The sequence below is a fragment of the Pithys albifrons genome, chromosome 1 (genome assembly GCF_047495875.1).
Source record: "Pithys albifrons albifrons isolate INPA30051 chromosome 1, PitAlb_v1, whole genome shotgun sequence".
NCBI lineage: Eukaryota > Metazoa > Chordata > Aves > Passeriformes > Thamnophilidae > Pithys > Pithys albifrons.
The window spans coordinates 35,024,466-35,047,494 of NC_092458.1; the positions used below are offsets into that span (position 1 = coordinate 35,024,466).

The 23,029-nt window shown below is 44.5% G+C and overlaps 1 protein-coding gene across 2 annotated transcripts in view; it reads right to left on the bottom strand.

Annotated features, from left to right (window-relative positions):
- CLDN10 (claudin 10) overlaps positions 1-23,029 on the bottom strand; it is a 59,623-nt gene that overhangs the window by 11,541 nt on the left and 25,053 nt on the right. The window contains exon 1 of one of the 2 annotated variants that reach the window (XM_071549417.1): positions 3,746-4,033. The exons of the other annotated variant lie outside the window; for it this stretch is intronic. Coding sequence (XP_071405518.1) covers positions 3,746-3,965 — 220 coding nt within the window. The 5' untranslated portion in view covers positions 3,966-4,033. Of the gene's footprint in view, positions 1-3,745; positions 4,034-23,029 lie in introns of those variants that run through there. 2 annotated transcript variants of the gene reach the window in all.

Sequence of the window (23,029 nt, forward strand, 5' to 3'; positions counted from 1 at the left end):
TAAACAGACAAGCAAACATGCATTACTCATAAAGTCATGTTTAGCAGCATTCCAAGAGAAACCTATTTCAAGGTGGGTTTTGTTGGGTTTTTGTGTTGTTTTTTTTTTGTCTTAAACAAATGTGTTTTGTCTTGCATTCAAATTAATCTTGTTAGAGCTTCATCTTTCTTGCCTCATTGCTCTCACACTTGCCTCTCATGCTTACAAAGAGTTAGGAGGCATTCACATAATCATATCATATGACACTATGGAAAAAAATACATGCAAAGTTCTGGGGACTGTCACTTTCACAATAAATGCCTCCAGTGGCATTTTGCAGTCTGCATCACGTGAAGTGTAAGAGGTTGCCTTACAGATACAGCACAGATTCCTTCCAAAAGAACACACCCAATGTTTTGTCTGTCACTCTAAGCTTTAATACCCTCTTTTAGCTCATAAGTAAATTTTTGTTCAGCTCCGTTTTGCAAAAGGTCATCAGATCTACTGTTGGAAACATGGAAACTGATATGTTCTCCTTTGGGGAGATGGTTTCATCAGTAAATTTCCACCTATGACCAGTGGCACAAAAAAGTAAACCCAAAATGACTGTAAGTCCCACAGGGAAAAAATATACTTTTGCTTGCATACAGAACATGGGGCGAGCACTTAATGAGGGCTAGCCAAATTGATCTCTTGTACAGGAATGCATAAAGGTGGAAGGGGACCATATACAAATTTCCCTAGAAGCCATCTGTGTGGAGTGAGGGCCTGAAAGCCATCAGGGCAGCTCCGCTGCTGTGCCATCCTTCAGCAATCTAGGGAGCACGGTCCAAGCCCACTCCATGATGCAAAATAAAGGGGAACCATCACCTGAGCACTGCCAACCTGAAATATGACACTGCTTCTGAAAAAGAAAGGACTTCTCCTGCATTCCACATGAGAACTCCAGCAACTGGCATAGAATCACAGAATGGTTTGGGTTGGAAGGGACCTTAAGATCACCTAGTTCCTACCTCTCTGCCACAGGCAGGCACATCTCCCACTAGACCAGGTTGCTCAAAACATGGTGATGTCACATATTTTTTCCTTCCTCGTTTTACCTCTGATCCCCTGGCAGACCTGAGCAGTCTCTCTGGACAAAATGTCCAGTAACACGCAGAGGTTTCCAATTTGACCAAAAAATGCATTTCAGTAGAAGAGGAACTTGAATTTATCTGTGAGGCAAATCCTCTCCATTTGCATGAGGAAGGAGCGGAGCTGAGCCACATTTCCCTGGGACAATGAAAATATTTCTAGTAAGTTCTAGTGATGCCCTATCATTTTGATGAAAGCAACATGTTGTCACTACATGTATCTTATAGGATTATTGTTTTCTGGTCACAAACACTTCACTGACTACAGGAAACCAGATCTGCCCTTTCTTGTGTCTTCTGAGTCCCCACCTGAGGATGGAGTCAGGAAGTTCCCATATTACCAATCACAGAGAATGGGATCCAGCTTAGACATGTAAGTCTGTGCAAAGAGGAAGAGGAGGGAAGGGAGAGGCTACTCAAGGGCTGAGGCAGATTCAGCTTTATGCTGACACACAAATTCTTTAAGCGATGAGTGACGCACTGCAAGCCTGAAGTACGTTCAAGTATGTTCCTCCACAGGGGAAGGGTTAGGGTGAAGAGGGGACCTACAGACCCAGAGCCTGTAACCACAAAGAGAGAAGTGTGGGCTAGGCTACCTACAGAAAGCACCTTTGCCTGCAGGTGGCTGCCCCTCTGACCCAACACAGCTTGCCTGGTCTGCGCTAGGGGGGTACGTTACTCACTCTCCAGCCTGCCTTTCCACGTGCATGTTGCCTGGGTACCAGGACCTGGCCCCACAGCATTTAGAGATCCTACTGAGAAACACTGAAAGCCAAGAACTCTCCACTACTGATAAACAGTCTGGCCAGCAGGATGGGAGAGGGCCCTTCCAGATGTGCATTTTGGATTAACTTCTGTTCAAAATGAGCTGATGGCTCTTTCACTGTGCAGAAGGCATCTCAGAAACTCATTCCTTGGCCAAGTGGAACACGCTACCCAACACACAAGGTTTCACTGCACAAGCATTTGGAGGAAAGGGAAGATAAGGACTTTCCTGTCAAGTGTCTTCTTCTTTTTGAAATTTAAATGTTCCCAGTTCTGCATACTTTGTAACTATGCTTTTCTTACTCTGAAAAAAAGATTAACCTAAAAGAACAGCTAAACAATAGATTTGGTGGATCCAAAGGGTTACACACCAGTGATCACTCCGTGCCCACCTGCATGCAGAACACAGCTCTTTGCCCAAGCCTGGAAACCACATTATTAGCTGCTACACTTGGCCATAAAGTGACTGATGTCAGTGGAGGCCAGCCAGTAATCCCACCCCTTTGGAGGAACTGGCAAATCTCTCTGCCTACCAGGGCTGGGTCAAAAGAAGGTTCAGGGAATAGTACTTCTCCATTCAAGGGAAGCATCCTGCAACAGTAATGTTTAAGTGTTGCCTCTGTTTTTCAGTATCTTGACCTGTTTTAGGCCTTTCTACAATACAGAGGTTAAAGGTTTTCTGACACTGGTATTAACTTCATGATCATATTAATTGCTGTTAGGATAATATTAATCTCTGTTAGTGATTAGACAAACAGACCTTTTCCTTTTAAACAAAGCTTTCACACCAAAATCCACCCTCAGATTCCAGTGCAAAGGGAGTGTCTGGCCAGCCTGTGAACACTACGTCTGGTCTTTCGTGAGCATCAAAGCCACTGTGACACTGTATATTGTATTCGTTTATAAATATAAAGGCTTCAAAAAGGTGCCATGATTTTAGAAACCTTTCCTCTCTCTCTTTATAGTCACTTCTGAGGCTATAAACCAATGCCATCCCTCTTTTGACCAGCCATAATCAGTGTGGATTTATCAACTCAAAGTTTAGTTCTAAAGATTTCCCACAGGCAACTAAACTCCCAGTACAGCTTCTTTAAAGGCCAAAGATGTTTCCCCGTAACCAGAGAAGAAATGCAGCACCAACTCAGTCTTTGTTTTCAAGCCCCATAGCAAAACTCTCAGGCTTGCTTCAAAATAACACAGCCCTAAAACCGAGCCGAGCTATGCATCCCTTCTGCATACCTTTGCATCCCTGACTGCCCCGAGCTTTTACACTGTCATTTATCAATGAAGCAATTACATCCGAGTTAATAACCGCTCAGCAAAACCAGCAAAGGAACATTAATTAAAACAAAACGACGCCAAGGCTTGTTCTTCTCCATTGACCGTTGCATGGCTGGCAAAACCATAAAAAAGGAATGTCGCGACAGTCGGAAAATAAATCGGCAAGAAAATTTGCCTGCATTCTTCTTTTGTCAAAACCACAAGCACACTCTTCTGGTGGAACGACGGGAAAAAAAAGCAGGTAGTGACAGTGAAAGAGGCCAAAGCGGCCGCTTAGGCACCAAATACACTTTAGATCAACGAGTTTGGGGGAAAAAACACACTTCCACAGGTGTGCACAAACAGCACGCTGCCACCTGCCAGGGGACGAGAGGGCCCTTGCCCACGAGCCCGCGTGGAACCGCCTCCGCCGGAGTCCCCGCCGCGCCCCCGGCCCCGCTCGGTTCGCCCCGAGCGCCGCTGCCCGCCCGCCCCGCCGAGGCACATCGCCCGCCCCGCCGGCTCCGGACCGGTCCGAGGGGAGCCCGGGGGCCCCTGCACAGGGGAAGGTGGGGAGGCGTCGGGATAGGGGTCAGCGGGAGCCTGACCGTCCAGCGCCAGCATGGATGGGAAGTCCTTGCAGTTGGAGACGCCGGTGGAGTCAGTCACGCAGGTCTTCCAAAGGTTGGCCCAAAAGGTGGCCGTGGTGATGACCGTGCCATCGATAGTAGACACCTTCCAGTAGTCGGTGGGCAGCGTGGAGGAGACCAGCACCCAACCCGAGATGGTCAGCAGGAACGCGATGATCTCCGCCGACGTGCTCGCCATGGGCCCGGCGGAGGCGGCGGGCAGCGGGCGGCGCGGAGCCGCGGCGGCAGCGGCGGAGTCCCGGCGGCGGCGGGCGGAGCGGAGCGGAGCGGAGCCGGGCGGGGCGGGGGCGGCCGCCCCGGGTCGCGCAGCCCAATCAGCAGTGGGAGCTCCCGGCGCCTCCGGGGCCGCCCCCGCCCCACTCGGCCCCCGGCATCGCCCCGGGGGTCCCTCTGGCCGCGCCCGGAGTTCTGCACCTCGGGCGGACCGCAGCGCGCTGCCCGATATAAACCAGACCCGAAAACAAACAGCAGCGCGATTTGTAATTGAGGTTTAGCTCCCTCTTCGCCTGCAGGTGCGAGCGCAGGGGACAGGAGGAGGTGGTAGCAGCAGCGGGACAGGTGGGGCGTTAGTGCCTCCTCAGTAGCCTCAGGTTTGCATCTCTTTCCGCAAGCAGACGCCCCCCTGCCCCCTAGAATAACAGCCCTGCCGGGGGGGTGGTTTTGAGGAAGTCTTGTATGGTACAGGTGTGCTGACTGTATCAGGCGTTCCGTATTCCACAAGGAGGTAAGCGTTTGAGGCGTGCAGCAAGGTATTTTAATCCTTCAAATTTCAGCTGGCCCCATGTTATTATCCAGCCACAGACAATATCGTATTTAATACCTGTTTTTGCAATTTGAGATGATGAACTTGGGATTTTCTGCCTCTGTTTTAATTCACTGGCATTTGAGCCTCCAGCTCACAGGTGTAGAGTTATCCACAGTGGTTTCACCTCTTGTTTGAAGCTGTTTACTTTCCACATCAGTAGTATATTTGCCATTGATGTGGAAAGTACACTGCCGGTCTTTACTTTCCTCCTATTTATTTCAAAACTATTGTTACATTTTCTAAACCTTTTTGCCAGATAGGCAATCATTGGAGGATAAGAAGCCACATTTGAATCATTATTCTTCTGATGAATGCTCTTTGGTTTTGCCATGTGGACACAAACCCGGATGTAATCACTTACAAATATGTATTAAATAAAAATAAAAAAAAAAAAGAAAAAGGAAAAAAACCCCAGAGTTAGGTGTACCCTTGGATGTGTGTCAGATCTCAATGGGAACAGGGTATTTGCTGTTCTGTTAATGCCCCAGCAGGATAAAAGGGGGTCCACAGACGCATTTAATGACGCAGTGACTCTCTGCCTCCTTGGTACCCTCCAACTTTCAGGTGACGCACAGAAGCATTGGCAGGGAAGAGGGAGAGGGGAAAGCAGGCACTAGGCTTGTTTGCACAGCAGCATTGGACATGGAGTATATTATAGCCTAGTATGGAGTATACTATAGTTCAACCTCTGTGCCAATATGCCTTCTTCATTCATCAGGAGGGAAAACACAGAGAAAGGGTCATGAGGTGGGTAAGCCACCCTTTTTTGTGGTGTCAGACTGTAGCCAGAGCTCTCTTCAGGACACAGGGAAGTGCTTTTGAGCCCACTGAACAGGGACATGACCATAGATCCAAGTCATATCTCCATGATGTTATGATCTACTTATCATAGGGCATGGCAGCAAAAAGGAAAAAGAAAAGGAAGGAATTTTTTAAAAAATATTTTCTCCCATCATGGCACATTGAGATCTTGCAGACTAGAATTCTGTTGGTGCTGGTAAGCTTGGTCAATCTAAGCTATCAGCTGGGATCTATTCAAGTCTGAGGTAGGAGACTTCAGTCCAAGACTGGGTCGTTGTGCTTTCTTGGCATGGGAGTTCACCTATTCTTTTGTTGATAACACTGCTTTGGTTGGTGAATACTGGGAGTAGCATCTTTGGTCAGGCAAATTTTGGTCAGGTCCCATCAGAAGTTTTTGATGTGCTGCCACACTCTGACTCCAGAATGCTGGAGTGAGTGTTGAAGGACAGGAATACAGCCAGGACACTTCTAGGCCTGAGTCAGAGCCCCAGGGAGGAAGAGCAGGAGGAGGGAGGCAAAGGCACCCCTTCCCAGAGCAGCTGTGGAAGGGGCAGGTTGGTGGGTAGCCCTGCTGAAGCTGCTGTGGGCTCTGGCTGTGATGTCCAACAACCAGTTCTGCTGTCCCAGACCACACTGCTTTCAATAGAGCTGGACTTCAGCTGCAATAAATGCAGTATGGATGCATATCTCTCTTGACGGACAGCTGTCTGCTGCCAGGGACTTCAGGGGGAGCTCATGCAGGTGCCTTAGGACAGATGAAGTTAATTCCACCTCAAACCCACTCTCTGCCTGTCAACAAGGACTCTTCAAGCAGAGCTAATTTATACGTTCATTCCTTTTTAAACCCTGTTTTCTCCAGAATGCTCTAAAGTGGCCTCAGTGTACATGAGAATCAGACTTGCTTCAGGGAAAGGCTCCTCCTTTCTACTCCTGACACTGCTGCTTTTGAGAATGTTTTATGTTACTAGTCCAGTTGTTGCCATCTTTCTCATCTAAAATCAAATCAAGATGTTGAGCTTCTGATCTTATTTGTGGTGATGTAAGCGCAAAATGACATAGTGCATGACTGAGCATTCTCTCCAGGTTGAAGAGTAAGAGAAAGTGCAAGAGATACTTTTCCCCTGTGGCATTTTCTTCCTGCTGGCTGGGATCTGCAGGGATTAGACATTGGAAAATATTCGTCTGTGAGGCTATGTTTCTCCCATTATCGTGCTTTCAGCTTCTTATGCAACTGCAAGTCCCTCTGTCATGAGTTTAACTCATATGTCTTCCAGTTTTCCAAGAAACAATGGTCTCTTCACTCCCTGTTGTTGTGCTAGGAACTTAACATACATATGAAGACATGCCTATATCTCCCTTCGGCCTCTGTCTTCCTGCCAGCGTAGCCCTGGCTTTGGATTTCCTTACTTGGCTTTCTTAGCTATTTATAGTTTATGTAGTAGGGTGAAAGACTTGGCCTTTGCTTTTGTTTATTGTTTTTGGTTTTTTGTTTGGTTGTTGTTGTTGTTCCTGTATTTTTGGACAAGTTATGACTTGGGAATGTGAGACTGATTTCTGTTCTTTTCTGTACATAAGCTGATGAGGTCATTGCAATAGCACAGGTTTGTGCTGGGTCATTTGACTGAACATGGGTTTTATTGCCTAAGATTGGGAAAGAAAGGTGCTCATCTTTTTGTAAGAGAAACAACCCTTGTGGTTAATTTTTTTGTGGCAAGTTTCATTGACTCTTGGGCATAAAAATGGCATTTGGGGAAATAATAGTAAGTGTTTAGAATAACTACTTCAGTTGAAAGGGACCTATGTTTGGATCATCCAGTACAACTGCCTGAGCACTTCAGAGCTGACCTAAAGTTAAAGCATGTTATTAAGGATATGTCCAAATGCCTCTTAAACAGTGACAGGCTTGGAACACCAACCACCTCTCTAGGAAGCTTGTTGCAGGGTTTGACCGTTCTCTCAGTAAAGAAGTGTTTCCTACTGCCCAGTCTGAACCTCCTCCAGTGCAACTCTGAACCATTCCCACACATCCTATCACTGGATCCCTGGGAGAATTGATCAGCACATCCCTCTACACTTCCCTTCCAAAGGAAGCTGTACAGAGCCATGAGGTCACTCTTCAGCCTCCTTTTCTCCAAACTGGACAAGCCCAGAGTCCTCAGCCACTCCTCACAGGACTGGCTTCCAGCACTTTAACTGCCTTTGTTGCCCTGTTCTGGACACATTGAAGGACTTCACATCCTTCTTAAATGGTGGGGCCCAGCACTGCACCCTGCACTCCAGGTGAGGCTGCACCAATGCTAAAAATACCAGGACAATCACCTCTTTTGACTGGGTGGTTATGCTGTGGTTTATGCACACCAGAATACAGAGCCAACCCCTTGGAACGTGGTGCTCTCATGAGTTCTGCTCTCTCTATATGCACACTGGCTACATTTCTACACTACCTGGTGCAGCTTTGAACCGTTCCCATGCATCCTATCTCTGGATCCCAGGGAGAATTGATGAGCACATCCCTCTACATTTACCCTCCAAAGGAAGCTGCAAAAAGCAATGAGGTCACCACTCAGCCTCTTTTTCTCCAAACTGGACAAACCTAGAGTCTTCAGCCACTCCTCATAGGACATTTCTTCCAGCCCTTTCACCAGCTATTGCCTTCCTCTGGACACATTCATGCACCTCAATATCCTTCTGAAATTGTGGGGCCCAGCACTGCCCACAGTACTCTGGATGAAGTCACACCAACAGTAAAGCAGTGAGATAATCACCTCTTTTAGCTGACTGGTGATGCTGTGTTTGATGCACCCCACGATAGGACTTGCCCTCCTGAATGCCAGGACACACAGCTGACTCACAGTGATCCTGCTGTCAACCAGCACCCCCAGATTCCTTCCTGCAGCGCTGCTCACCAGCTACTGCTCTCCTAATTTATACTTGTTCCTATCATTATTCTGTCCCAGTGCAGAATCCAACATATGGACTTGTGAAATTTCATCCCATTAATCATAGCCCAGTGTTCCAATGTATCCAGATCCCTCTGCAAGACCTTTTGTCCCTCAGGAGTGTCAACAGCACCTCCCAGTTTGTATCATCAGCAAACTTGCTAATGGTGTGTTCAAGTCTTGCATCCAGGCTGCTGATAAATGCATTGAACAGATCTGGGGCCCAGGTCTGAGCCCTGAGGAGCAGTGCTGGTGACCAGCCAGGTGTAGCCTCATTCACTGCAACCCTTTGGACTCTGCCTTTCAGCCAGTTCTTCACCCAGAGCACCATCCACCCTCTCATCCCACAGCTGGACAAGTTGTGAGGGACAGTATGAAAAGCCTGACTGAAATCCAGGAAAACTACATCCACCATCTTCCCTTCATCCAATAGGTAAGTGACCTTATCATAGAAGGACATGAAATTAGTTAAACAGGGCTTTTCCTTTGTGAGCTCGTGGTCACTGTGCCTGATTATTGCATTGCTCTTTAAATGTCTTTCAGCAATACCAAGATAGATCTCTGTAACTTTTCCAGGAACTTAAGTTAGACTAACAGGTCTGTAGTTCCCTGGGTCTTCCCTCACTGCCTTCTTGTAGACTGGAGTAACACTAGTTAGCTTCCAGTCAGCAGGGACCTCCCCAGATTTTTGAACTACATACATTTTACAAATCAGAATGAATTATTAATAAATAGTTGATTTTTTATAATGTACAAAAGTTTATTGTATTGCCATGTACAGAAAAGCCCTTCAGAAAAGGTTTTGCTCTCAAGTCTGAAATACAGGATATTATTTTAGCTCTTGCAGGATCAAAATCACAAGCAATTGTTATTGCCTCATAAGTTAAACACCGGATGACAACAGTGTTTGTTCTACAGCCAGGATAAGCAGGCTAGGGTCGTCATGCCTTTGTCCTGGAGTAATTTTTCTTGTAATTTTACCATGCATAGGTTGGGCAACTTTAGACTCTTTCCTGGCTCTGCCATGTTATGATTTCCAGGGTGCCTAGAGGACTTGTGCAAAAGCAAAAAAGCCCAACTTTATTTTACTAAGTCTGAAGGACAACTTCCTTGTTTGCTATGGTTTCCCTGAGAATCTGAATATTGAAAAGGTAAGGCAGACCTGCAGGGAACATAGACAGGCTTGTAAGTGTGTCATCACCTGGGCAAGGTCAGGTCTGCTGTCAGCAATAGATGTGGGGAATGCACCTCAAATTGGTGTGCACGTTAGAGGAGATTAACACAGCTGCAAATGAGGAGCTTGCACTGTGCTCTGCATTGGGCAGAAAAAAGTGCTGCCTAAAAAATGAGCAAGCAGATCTTCCCCAAAGGAGAGTAAACAAAGGAATGTTTCTGTGTCACCTAAAAAAAAAAAGTCCATCAGAGTGGGAACATCAGTTAATAATCACCAGTCCTTGCTGGGGTTGCCACCTTTGTTTTTCTTAAGCCATGAGAAATGGAATTAATTAAATTACTGCACGTCTTTTGTAAACTGCTAGGACAAGAATGATTTTAAGCTATGTGGTTCACATATTACATAACAAAAAGTAAAAAATTAATAGGAACTGACAATCTAGAGCATTTTAAAGGAGTGAAAAATTGCATTCCACAAGCCAATAAACTTTCCTCAACTCTCATTCTGTTCAGTGCTTTCAGACATTGCAGACTTTGTTTCTTGACACTGATCAATGCATTGTTTTTTCTTTTTTTTTCAGCTTGCCTTAATTTTGTTAAGAAAAGCCTGTGTTGTTCCCTGAAAGTTTGTAATACAATGCTTTTAAAAATAGATATAACCTGTTTAACAAACTCAGCAGGAAATGTGAAGAAGTGCATCTCCTACTTTACTGGAGGTGCATTCCACCTGGCCAAGAGCCCAGGTGCAGCTCTTGTCCTTCAGAAGTGGCCTCCACATCAAATTAAGTTTTGCTAAACACAGGCAGGTCGCAGTTGAAAGGAAGAAAACCTCCAGATGGATTTTTAGGATATGTAGCCCTATGTAATGCAATTTAGAAAGTGTTTGGAAAATAAAAGTATACTATATCTAATGAAATTTAAAAGGATTTAATTGCAGTGGAAGGCAGATAAGCAAATGTCTTTTTAAAGCAGAAAGGCAAGAAGTGATCCTTGCCAGTGAGCCATAAAGGCAAAGAAGTTGAGTCCTGAGCAGTCACAGGAGTTGAGTCTGAGGAGCAGGACAGTGTTCAGATCTTGGTGTTCCTGGAGTGGGAACACCTTCCCACTGAGTGTGTCCAGTGTGTCCACTGTCTTTGTGTGCCACAGCCAGTCTCTGCTGTTTCCTAAGAACCTGGTAGATCTGGGCAAAAGGAGTCTCTAATCTTTTATGGGCACCAGGATAGCTCCCAGTTGGAGGACTCACAGAAGCGGAAGCCAACCCTCTGTGGGGAACACAGCAGGGGCAAGGGGCACAAGTTGGAAGGTGGGAAATTCCCACCAGATATTAGAAAAATTTTATTTACTGGAAGGGTGATCAAGCTCTGGAGGGGGCTACTCAGAGAGGCTGTGGGATCTTTCTCCTTGGAGATGCTCAAGACTTAATTGGACATGGCCCTGAACAAGCCCATCTGATCAGATGTGTTTTGGACTAGATGACCTCTGGAGGTCTCTCCTAACCTGACTTATTCTATTTACCCTGTGGTTTTGTTACCTCACTGAAGCAAATCGAGTAGCACTGGGATGCATTTGGCTTATTATAGCTCTAAGTGGCACCCCTGTGCACTAATGATTACAGATTATATGTTATGCTCAGAACATGATTCCATGTGGCTCCTTCTACCCTGTTATTTAGCCCACATGCTGAAATATTCATTTTCCAGAAATGTACATTTCAGTTCATAACAGCAGTACATTTAACTACTTTTTCAGCTGATTACACATAGAAAAAATTTTTCCATGACCATCCTATTTTTATTTTTTTAGGATGCCTCTGGATACACTAAAGACGACCCAAAGCAGGGGGCGTCAAACATAGGCCTTTAGCTCTGCCAGTGTAATATCCTTCCCAAGAAAGTGGAGCAGGGATGAGAAGAAGAGACAAGCTTCTGAAAAAGATGGACTCATTTCCTGAGTGGATGCAGGAGCATAGCTGGTAAGTGTGTGCTTCAGCTAATAGGGAATGGCAGCAACAGGAGACAGGGGTTGAGGAGAAAACTGGCAAAGGCCCTGGAGGAGACAGAAATCAGCTGCAGAAGAGCATGAGTGAAGGGTGATAATGCTCTTTGTACCTAGCTGTCCTTAGGTGCAGCCTAGCCCTGAAGATGAATTTATCCCAGTTTCCAGTTTGGAGGAAGGGAAGACAGGTGAAGCTGAGCATGTGCTTATACCTTCCCACCAGTGTCTCTGTCTGCAAGGAAGCTCTTCCACATGCCCTCCTCTAGTTCCTCTCCCAGTTACCACAGCAGCTCCTTATTTACTCAGGGAAGGGTAGTGCCATGAAAAGGGTGTTGTGGTTTACTGTCCCAGGCCCCACTGTTTATCAGGCACCAGTTGTCCCAGCTGGTGGCATAGAAAGATTTAATTTAACTGAGAGGATGAAAACCACAACCTGGAGCAAAACAGCTTCTGTAGTGTGACTTAATTTGAGAGCAAATGGACTGGGATCAAAAAAGGTCGTGGTGACAAAGTGGAGTTAAAAGCTGACTTAGATCAATATGCTCAAGCAATTTGGAAACAAAGGGAATAAGGAAATAATATGTGACGGTTTCAAAAATCAATAAACAGGTTTTGGTTAATGTGCATTTCATCCATCATCAATATTGCTTCTTTTGATCCTACTGGTTTGATTTGCTTTCTGAAGCGGTGTGTGTATTTGAAAGAGAAGTGATAGCCAAACCCAAACGGGTTTGACTGAAGTGGATAAAATCCCTCTCGCAAAAAGGGTGTTTACCTGCAGGTATAGAGGCTCTTGGACAAAATCATATTTAAACTTGCTAAGCTTAAGGAATCTAAAAAAAAAAAAGTGGCAGTAAGGAGATCTGAGGAGAGAAAAAGACACCTTGAAAACACAGATGTCAATGTCAGCATGTTTTGTGCTGGGGGATATAATCGAGTTCTCCTTGTCCTCCCACCCACTGAGAACACTTCCTTGTGAAAAATCAAATGGATCAAATGTACTTGGAAGTTTTTTAGTGTACCAAGCAGCACTTCAGCTCATTTTTGTGTGCAGCACAGGATTTTCCTTTTCCTTCAGTGCAATGTCGTGCCTCCACATTGAATGTTGAGAAAACAGTCCACCAGTACCTACTGTGTGTAGTACATTAAGCAGTATATTACGTAGGAGAAAATTCATTTGGACTGCTTAGTTTTGCTGGATCACAGTCCAGAGTAGCCAACAAGAAATTCGCCAAGGGCAGGACATAATGTGCTTTGCCTGTTATGTTAATGCTTTCATGATCCCATACAGAAAGTATTTTTCTTTCATTACATTGCAGTAGCTCTACCTTGCCATTGCCCTTGCAAAGAAATAAAGCCTTTTCCACTAATTATAAAGATCCAGGTATACACTGTGTTTTTTTCTATTTTCCTCATTGTTTAAGTGTCTTTCTCATCTATTTATTTCAGGGGCTCATTTAGATGTTCGTTTCAGCTCTTTAATTCTGTTGAACTGCAAGCCAGGTGAAGAAGGGCAGAATCACTTGTGAGAATTTAGTGTCAAAACTATGTAAAGTGTCTTGTTTCATATCAGAAATGCATTTCAACTTTCAGAAAAGGAGAAAACCAATTTTGACTTAAGTCCAGTTTGTAAGGAGTTTGCAGCATTGGATAGTGCCTCATTCTCATGGTCAATATTTCTGATTTTGGTGGTAAGGCTTAATGTGGATTTAAATATTGCACTGCACTTTATTTATTCCCCCTCCAAAAACTGTATAGTGGGAGAAGGTGGGATAATGCAGCAATCTCTTTACTTGGTGCTAGCTCTGGGAAAATTTAGTTTCCTTTTCTTTCCCAGTGTCTTGTTTAGTTATTTTACATAGGCAGGAATCAGAAAATCTTCCAATAGCAAATTCATGTATTTCAAAAGTCTCCAGGTGACAAAGTAGTGGATTTTGATTGTGAATTGCTTGACAGATACCAGGAAAATAAAAATGCCAGTGGATGCCAACCAGTGAGATTGGAGAGATCAGTGTGTTTGTTTTTTTTAGTGACTGCTCTTTGTTTTTCTACAGGATAGTGCACTATTGACAAAAATTTCTCTCAGTGATGTCTGGGGATTAAGGGTTTATTTGGAAAGATGGCCCAGAGCATTTTGTTCACGTGGTATTCTGGGAAGTGTTAACTTTTTACGTGCATACGGGAAAAACCTGATTTGGTAAGAGAGTTAGGACATGGCATGCAAAGCTATGGGCTTGCTGTATCCAGTAAAGAACCTGACACAAATGTTAAAATTTAGCTGGAAGAAGTGTTTGTGTTATTGCTGGTTATGCTATTAGTGTGAAGTTCTGTGCTTTAGTATGAACTGCAAAACATAATAATGCATGAAATTCCATTGCCATTCATAAATCCCACCCTACCCCCTCCAGTCCCATTAAATTACAGGGCATCTCTGGGAAGTGTGCAGATTTATGGGAGGAATTTTCCTGCCTGTAGAGGAAACCTTGAGCTATTGGCTCTAGGCATAGGCATTAACTTACAGATGCCTGTGCATCGGCTGGTCAGTGGTGGAGCGCACTAGAGCCATGTGGAGCTGTGGTCCTGTGCCAGCCATTGTCCTTACCAGGCACCTTCCAGGGACACGTCACATGCCCTGAGCTGTGAAAATATTGATTTTGGGATCACATGCCTGAACAAGTTTCAATTTTCCTCCCATCCCAAACAGGATCTAAGCTCAAGCTGGGATACTCGTTCAGCAGGTGTATGCCCTGGAGGTTGCTCCAAGCCCTTTGGCTGCCTGTACTTTGCAGGGTGTTTTACCCACCTCTGCCACAACTGTTCTTCAGCTCTTGCAGGACATCCCCGGTGCCAGACACTTCTGCAGGCTGAGCTTTGCTTATGCGTGACCAAGGCACAAATCCCTCTTGGATGTCTGCAGGCTCTCTCTGTTTAAAGCCACTGGTTCTGGAGGGATGCTGGCTGAAGGTTTCCAACCCCAGGCAGGTGTTACTCCCCAGTTGTACACAGGGTGACCAGAGAAATGAAAGACATGATCAGTTTTGAGGTCTGAGTTTAAAGTATTCAAATGAAAAGCCTCAGTTAAAGTGTAATCCTCCCCTCTGTTCAACACAAGTTAATTTTCTTGTTTTTCTAGCAAACCTCATACCTGGAGCATTAACTGAGCAGCCTCTGCTCACCCACTACACCAGCCCAGTATCATCCTGGGCTCTTCTAGGTTTCCCACCTAACTGTATACACTAGTTGCCTGCTCTTATCCCAGTGAGTCATGGTATGAGTGGCTCAGCAGGCAGGCATACTCAAGTTTTGAGCCCTTATTCCTCTGCCCCTCTCATGTCTCCAGCAGTGGCTTCCACAGAAAATGTCTTGTGCAAGCAGAAACTGCCTGGGTTGCCCTGTGAACCTCACAGGTGGTGATGGGTTTCTTGGCTTTTGGCAGGGAGCAGCGGCATCCTTGGGTGCGTGCCTGGCAGCTGACAGGCTCTTTGCCCAGATGCATTTCAGTGATTAACTTGCTGCCTCCATCTGTCAGCTTAGGGGTTTCTGTACCACATCAGAAAAGATAGAAAAGTTAAAGATTTGCTTGAACTCCCTGGGACTGATATGATGCCCTGAAGGTGGGCATCCATCTGGCTATTCAGCTAGATATCTACCATGTGGCTGGAGCAATGCAGAGAGCTGTAAATAAAGCCCATAACAGCTTGTGTTGTAGATCTGCTTTCCCAACAAGGCTTGGAGAAGCTAAGGGGCTGTTTTCCAAGACAGGTGCCTCTCCTGTTTATGCTACCCCTGAACTCAACTCCTCTTCTGCAAGACATTTCTCAGCATGCTGGTGGTCTGTTGGCTGTGAGCATGGCCCCTGCCAAATTCTTCAGGCGTGGAGTAGGTCGCCTCCTTCTCCTTTGTAAAGCGTTGTGGTTAATTTCTAATGAGAAGTGCCTTTGAACTTCTGAACTTTAAACTTGATGGAGGAAGCCCTCCCTTGAGTACATCAAAGCCTGCAGCTGTACTTAGGGGAAAAATTCATGCCACATACTCATCATGCTGAGAAATTATTCCAAGTCTTTTATCTGGCACACGCATCTTTGAATATATTAATGTGCACAAGTAAATAAAATAAAACCATTAGACTAGAATCGCCAAATCACAGAATATGCTGAGTTGGAAGGGACCCACAAGGATCATCAAGTCCAACCTGTAGCCCTGCACAGGACCATCCCCAAGAGTCACACCATGTGCCTGAGAGTATCATCCAAACACTTCTTGAACTCTGTCAGGCTTCATGCTGTGACTGCTTCCCTGGGGAGCCTCTTCTAGCACCCAACCGCTCTCTGGGTCAAGAACTTTCTTCTAATATCTGACCTAAACCTCCCCATGTGCAATTTCAGGCTATTTCCTTGGGCTCTGTCACTGTCCTGTCACCTCAGAAAAGAGATCAGTGCCTGCCCCTCTCCTTCCCCTTTGAGGAAGTTGTAGACTGATGCACATCCCTGAGAGCAGAATTTGCTCTGCAGGTTTTCAGACTGAATACCAACCACTGATCTTTCATTATGAAAATCTTTCGTGTCTTAAAATAAAACAAGTACAGTCATATATATATATATTAAAAATATATAACAAATGTTGCAAATACTTTTATATATCCCTGCCTTATATTATGTCTCAGAAGAGATCAAGCTCTTATCAAAACTGCAATTGCCTTGATAAAGGAGAAAAATTATTAGGGAAAACCCCAACCACCCGCAGTTTCATGTTTCCTCATTGATATTAAGCACATATGCATCTCAATGAGTAAGTGTTACCATTATAAACTGATGAAGCCAATTCATAAAATAGCAAGAGAGAAATAAAGGTTTAGTCTAAGTAGAGGAGACTAAAGTAACCCAGCATGCACACCCCCCCCGCCCCCACCTTAGTAGATAAAAATGTTCTTTTTCCTGTCCTTACAGAAATCTACAACAGCAACTACAAATAGTGTCTGATCATAGGGTTTCTCTTTATCCACAGAATTTCTTCTGCATTAGATATTCCTACATACTATTGCCCACCACCTGTATATCCCTCAAGTATTTAATTACTAGAAGTGAGAAGAGTGCGTAATAATTACAGCAATTCATTAGCCTTACTGGGAATTATCTAGATTTGCTTGCAAAACAGAGAGGTACCTCTTTGATAGCTTTGCTTTGCTGGCCTAAAGATGCTGATCAGGACAATTGTTTTATTAGGATTTTGCTTTTCATCTCTCTTTTTTTTCTTTTCCTTCTACACTATTTGTGTTTAGAACTAACTGTAGTGTGTAATCCACTATAGAAAATTTCCCCTATCTTTCATCAGCTCCACTCAAAGAGCCATTTACAACAAAGTATGACATTCTGGCTCTGTTTGTGCAACAGCTCAAATTTTTGCAATGGGGAAGTAAGGTACTTGAGTCATGTCCACTTGTTTTCGACAGGGCTGCAGTAGCCTAGAACAGTCAGGTGTTTCTGAGGTTCTTTCCCTGATGATTTCCAGCATTTGATGCTGATTTCATTGTTTTTCTTTTATGGCAGCAGTCACACCTGGCTATAAGCCACCTCAAGCCCTTCCTAATAGGCATAGTGTTTAGCATGTCCATGGACATGTTCTACTGTTGCAAGACAGTGTTTTTCACTTTAGTGTTCCATCACTTTCAGTGACTTAGCTCTACTGTCCCAATATATTTGCAATCTCAAGAGTACTCTGAGCTTTTATGGTGGCCCTGTATAATTACTCTCTTGTGCATGTAATTTTGGAGTAATTTGTACTTATTGGTAGAGCTTGCCATGTTTATTAAAAGGATGGAGTTTCCAGCTCATGGAAATGTGCTGTAGTCTTGCTCTGCCTAGTGTCTCCCTTCAGAACAGCCAGATGCTGGCTTGCACAATTATTTCTGCACTTGTAGTCTTATTTAAATGATGTCTGCTCAGGACCAACTCCCTAAATAGTTCGCATCCAAAACTAACTGTCAGTCGTTCTTTCTTCATTATGAGCCCAATCCTGATGGATTTTACTTTTGTTCTGGAAACAGTGAAGGATCAACACCAGAAGAGGCAAGTCAGTAAGAGATTTGTTAATATTGGAATATTTTTGTGAAGGTGTGAAGCAGCTGTGAATGCTGTTTCTCTAGCTCCCAAACAGTTTTCTGATGCTGCTATCAGGAAGAACCTTGAAATAGTGATGGTAAGGGTTGACCTTGCCTTATGTATGAGCATGTTCATGAACTTTTTTTAGACTCACTTTTGTTGCTTCTTAAATTAAGACAATGCTACTACACAATTATTAGCTATCCCTGCCTGCTGGGAGCAAGGGTGAAGCTAAAATGCCTTTGCCCCTGGGAAGCAACTTTACATCAGAGTCCCCAGAGAAATGCAAATTTTTTCCCCACCTTTGTAGGCTGAGACAACAAGAAGGCACATCGTGTGACATCCCCATTTGGCTGAACCATGGCTAGACATGTGACACTGGCTATGCACCTGAGTATGCTGTAACAGAAGTGTTTTGTGTGATGACTGCTGCATATATGCTTAAGGGGCAGGGTTACGTCTTTGAGCTGAAAGCAACTCTTGGTGAGTACATAAATCCCAGAATGACTGTTTGAAGATTGTATGACATCCAGTGGAGTTGATACAATTTCCACAGCATATACATCTCTGAAATGAGTTGTTATTTTGAATAATGATCTGTGCTTGTTCGATTTCATGTGAGAGTTATAGGAAAGATTAGCAGGAAGGGTTTACTTCAAGCTTTCAAACCCCTCCTCAAGATCCACCAGTCCGTGAAGTTTAAAGAGCACTAAGGCCATGTGAAACGGTAACAGGAGTTGATGACACTTCAATAAACAGAGACGACAATCTATGTGACAACTGGCATAAGTAACAATGTGGTCTAACCACAGTGACACCTTTCTTCCTCTCCCTTCCCTTGCCAGCCATGTCTTCTTTAACACCTCTGCAAGGAACCCTTCATCCTGCTCTCTATTCCAACGTTGATGGCAGCCTCACAAACAAAGTAATCAGAACTTCCCATAAACTGATTTAAGTTTGCAGTGCATGTGGTGTAATATGAAAAGTGGTGTTTGGCAATAAACACAGTATGGGTGGCCCTGTCCCACACTGCCGCTGTAGAGTACTTCCTGGCAAATGCAAGAGGTGGGATTCTGTCTGACTTGGATGTCCAAAGTGCAGATGTCCAGTCATCAGAGCTCCAGGCACTATAGTCAAAGGAATCTGGAGGGATACTCAGCTGACAAATATAGGGTGAAATGGGAAGAACTATGTTCCTGTGTGCCTGTTTCACTTTACTGACTGCAAAAGGAAGCAATGGGCAGATTCTTTGTAGTCATGTATACCATAAGTGTATGGGATAAGATTTTTTACTGTGTTTAATGTTGAATCCCATATTTACAAATGGAGATAGAAACAGTCCAGAAAGGTTTTGGCATTCACAAATACAGGCTGGCACAAACATAGTGCTTTTGTATTACTGGAGATAAATTTTGCACCCTCTTCTGGAAAAAAATGTTTGGTACACATAAAATATGAAAAAAAGTTTGTACAGTGAAGTCCTCTCCTCATTGTCCTAGAGCAGGGGTTTTATATGCTGCCTAATCTGTTATTTCTGATCACTTACAAGTACCAGTACATATGTGTCCTAGTTCAGCAGGAGGGACCAGCTAACCCTGTGTGGGGGTGATCAAAGCTGTGTATTCTACCCCCTCTATTCATTCCCCAAGGTCAATGGGCCATTAGCAGCAGCTGCCCAGGGAGCCATTATCACTTCACACCCAGCCTAAGGGGGCGGAGCTGCTAATGGGCCATCAACAGCTCAACACCCCCTGGCTCCCAGAGTTAATCACCCATTGTGTGAGTCCCCGCCCAGGGGGAGGGACTGAGAGCTCCCTGAGGGTACATAAGGGGTGGGTAAGAAGGCCTCAGGAACCTCTCGTCGGATCCAGAACAGCAGCAGGACCTCGACAGCAGGAGATCACTGCTCTCGCCCAGACCACAGCCCTCGCCTGCACCAACAGGTTTTTCTTTTCCTTTTGCTCTGGACTTGGGGGAACCACAGGGGTCTCAGCACAAGGGCAAACAAACCCCCTTGGGTTTGTGCCCCAGGACACTGGGTTATACTGCTGGGGTTTTGTGAGTTGAAAGCAATTTCCCTTGTGTGTCAGTGTTGTTATTGTAATATTATTATTAAATTTTAGGTCTGACTTATAATCTCTCTCGTGGTGAGTTCATTTCCCCTGCTGGTTCACCTTTAAACCAGCACAATATGGCTCCTCAATTTGAATTTATCTGCTGCAAAAGTTCATACCAGACTGTGGCCTGTTGTGAAATATGATTTCCAAGAGAATGTGCTGAAGCTAAAGGAAAACAAAGATTTTTTTTTTTTTTGTTAAAGATTTCTATTCATGTCTGTTCACCTGGAAAATCCAGAGCAGGAAACAACCTGGAAAGTCTGAATATAAAATATAAACTCAACTATGGCAGTTTTATAGTTTTATAGTGACATCGGCTTGATTAGCCTCTACACTGTTAAGATTTATGCAGCTCTTAGTTCATGATCAGATCCTATATCCAGTCACAGGAAAGCAAACAACAATTACTGTTGCACTTGTAAGAAGAAAAAGGACTTTTCAGGGCTACATCACAAGCCTTATCTCCCTGAACAAGCAAATGTGGCAGACGGATAATGCAAGGTAAAGAAACGGTTGGACCTTGGGAGTTTGACCTTGGAAGAATGGCAATTTTGGCTATCAAAAAAGAGAGCGTTGCCAGTTTGCCCACTTATGTGAAAGGTTCGTTGTCTGAAACTTGAAATGTGTGAAAAGGAGCATGAAAAGAGTATGGACAGCTTTCCAGGTGGGATCTGCACATTCCTGTCTCTGAGTGGTTTCATCCAATTCAGCTAAATGACACCTCATCCAAACTTCCAATTTAAGCAGGACAAACTGAAATGAAGAAGGCAGTTACCAGAGACTGGTATAAAGAGTCTGTATGCTCTCAGCAGAAGTGTTTGCAGGGTATCTGCTTTCTGCTGGTACTACATGGTCACGTGTTGGAGATGTGTGATCACTCAGAAGCTCACTGGATGCTGGCTAGGTATCAGCAAGTGAATAAAAATAAACACATCATCAGGTGGACTTACTGTGTCAAAATTGCAAAGATCACAAACTACTCTTTTCACTGTTGACAGACTAATAATGGATATTAGCCCTGGTCATAACATTTTTGGCAGAGTCTTAGCCAATGATGTGAAAAGGATCACTGAAATAATCAGTTCCCTCCAGGCATTTTGAACTTCAGAAAGACATGATGCTTTGCCAGGAATAAAAAATGAGATCTGTTTTATGAAATTAGGCCTGTTCTCTTCTCCAGCTTGGATAAGGCAGGATCAAGTCAGGCATTGTACTGCCTCTTAACCTTTCTTTGCTGAGTTGTTAGGTGTTAGCTTGAAAAGGGGGGATCAATAGGACAGCACACAGATATGGAAAGATGTGAACCCACCACTTTTTCTGGGGGAAAGGACTTTAACACTGAAATATATATAAACATTTTGTGTCCAATCCTTTTGCCATTCCACAAGGAGCAGGCTGGGTCTGAAGCTGCTCTTATCCACAACTGCACAAAAATGGCTATAGATATGCCCCTGTTTGGCATCGGGGGTCCTACCATGCAGTTTCTGCTCAGTCCTGGGTGTTGCAGCAACCATCAGCATTCCCTGTGTGATGGGCTGAGTCAGGCAGAGCCCCAGTGGACCCCGCTACCCCCAGAAGCATAATATGATCTCCTGAAACGGACACCTTGCAGGTCTGGCCACACTGTATGCCCAGGGAGCATTGACTACTCCCCATTCCCAGCCATGCCTATGCAAATTGGCAGTGGCTCCCATTTCCTGCCAACTTGAATGGTAGGGTGTCTTCCTGCACTCCAGATGATCTTGGAACTGAACATATTTTGCTACCTCACATCAACAGGATATCTGGGTTTCGTAACAATGGGGAAAATCTGTTCTTTGGGAACTCGATTTCCTATGAGTTCCCAAACTCTCCACAGTGACAGAGAAATAGGTCTGTTGACACTTAAGATGCATTCTATGCAAGCAACACGAAAGCATGAAGATTCATAAGCTGCAACGGAGTGGAAGGTGAAAAAAACTGAGAAAGCAGAAGAGAGAAACAAACCTGTCTCAGACAAATCTGAAAGAAAGAAACCTGTCTCCTGTGGACCCAGGAGATATGGAAATGTCAGAACATGCTGGCTGTGGTCAGGTAAAACACATGTATGAAAAGTAGTAGCAAGCCCTGAAGAAGAACCTCTCAGCACTTAGGAGTGTTTTGGCATGAAGGTAGGAAGGTATGAAAAAATACAGTCATTTTATAAGGAAGATTTCTTCTCCATTAACAGGGCTATGGATACAGAGGAGTCCATGAGGAATCTGTAATACAAATACAGGCCTCACCTATGAGGCATGTGCTCATTTTGGAAGGATCTGTCTGTCTTAACTTAGCTGTCTAAAGTTTAGGTTTTAGCCTAAGCCAGTGACTGGATGTGCATTGCCAGAGTCTAGCCTGTTGACCTGACATGCATTGCCTCTGGGGATGCCTGTCTTTTTTCACTTACTGCAGAAGGAGTTTATGATGATTAACTTAGACATCCTCTTTAGACTGCTAAAGTTATTTAGGTGAGCCCCACCTCCTAAACACAGCTCAGCTTAAGGGGTAGTGCTGTTGAATTGAGTAACTGTGCACCTTTGGAAAAGCAACTTTCTGGACCAGTGATGAACTGCACATAGTCCCCACAATGTGGCAACTGTCTGCATCATCTGTCTGTGGACAGCCCCAGCGGTCACAATTTGGGAAGGATTTCTCTCCTCTTATATGATGCTTATTTTACCTCTGGTTGATTGAACCTGGCTGTTGACTAATAGGTAGAGACACAACCAAAACAATCTGCTTTTAGCATAACAAGTGACTTGGCTTTTCATATGTGTGGTAGAGTATGGCCTTAAATTATGGTGAAATCAAGTTATCATGCTGTGGACAGCTAGAACACAGTGAAAAGGTCACATCAGGAAAGGGGGACTCATACACCTTTGTTCGTTGTCTTCCCAGACATTTATGCACTGTGTGTGCCCTGGCAGCTAGAGTGGATGGCTTTTGAAGCATCTTTCTTTCCCCAGGCAGGCAGCAGGTGGGATCAGTGGATAGCGTGGTCATCCTCGCAGCAAGAATCCCTCTGATCTGCCTTTCAGGGCTAAGGAGCAGAGATGATACACTTCTTCCATGTCTGCTCTTTAGGGAAAAGGTTGTGTCTGACCAGTACCTTGGGAAATACAACATTCACATTTACTGGGTTATTTATGATAGGGTGAAATTTCACACTATGTTGCAAGTCATCTGGAATGTGTTTGCCTTGGCATGTCCTCTTACTGCCCTCAGCTGAATTACGGTCATCTCTTCAGATACCTATTCAGGCAGATCTTGTTCGTTGAATCATTTACTATCCCTGG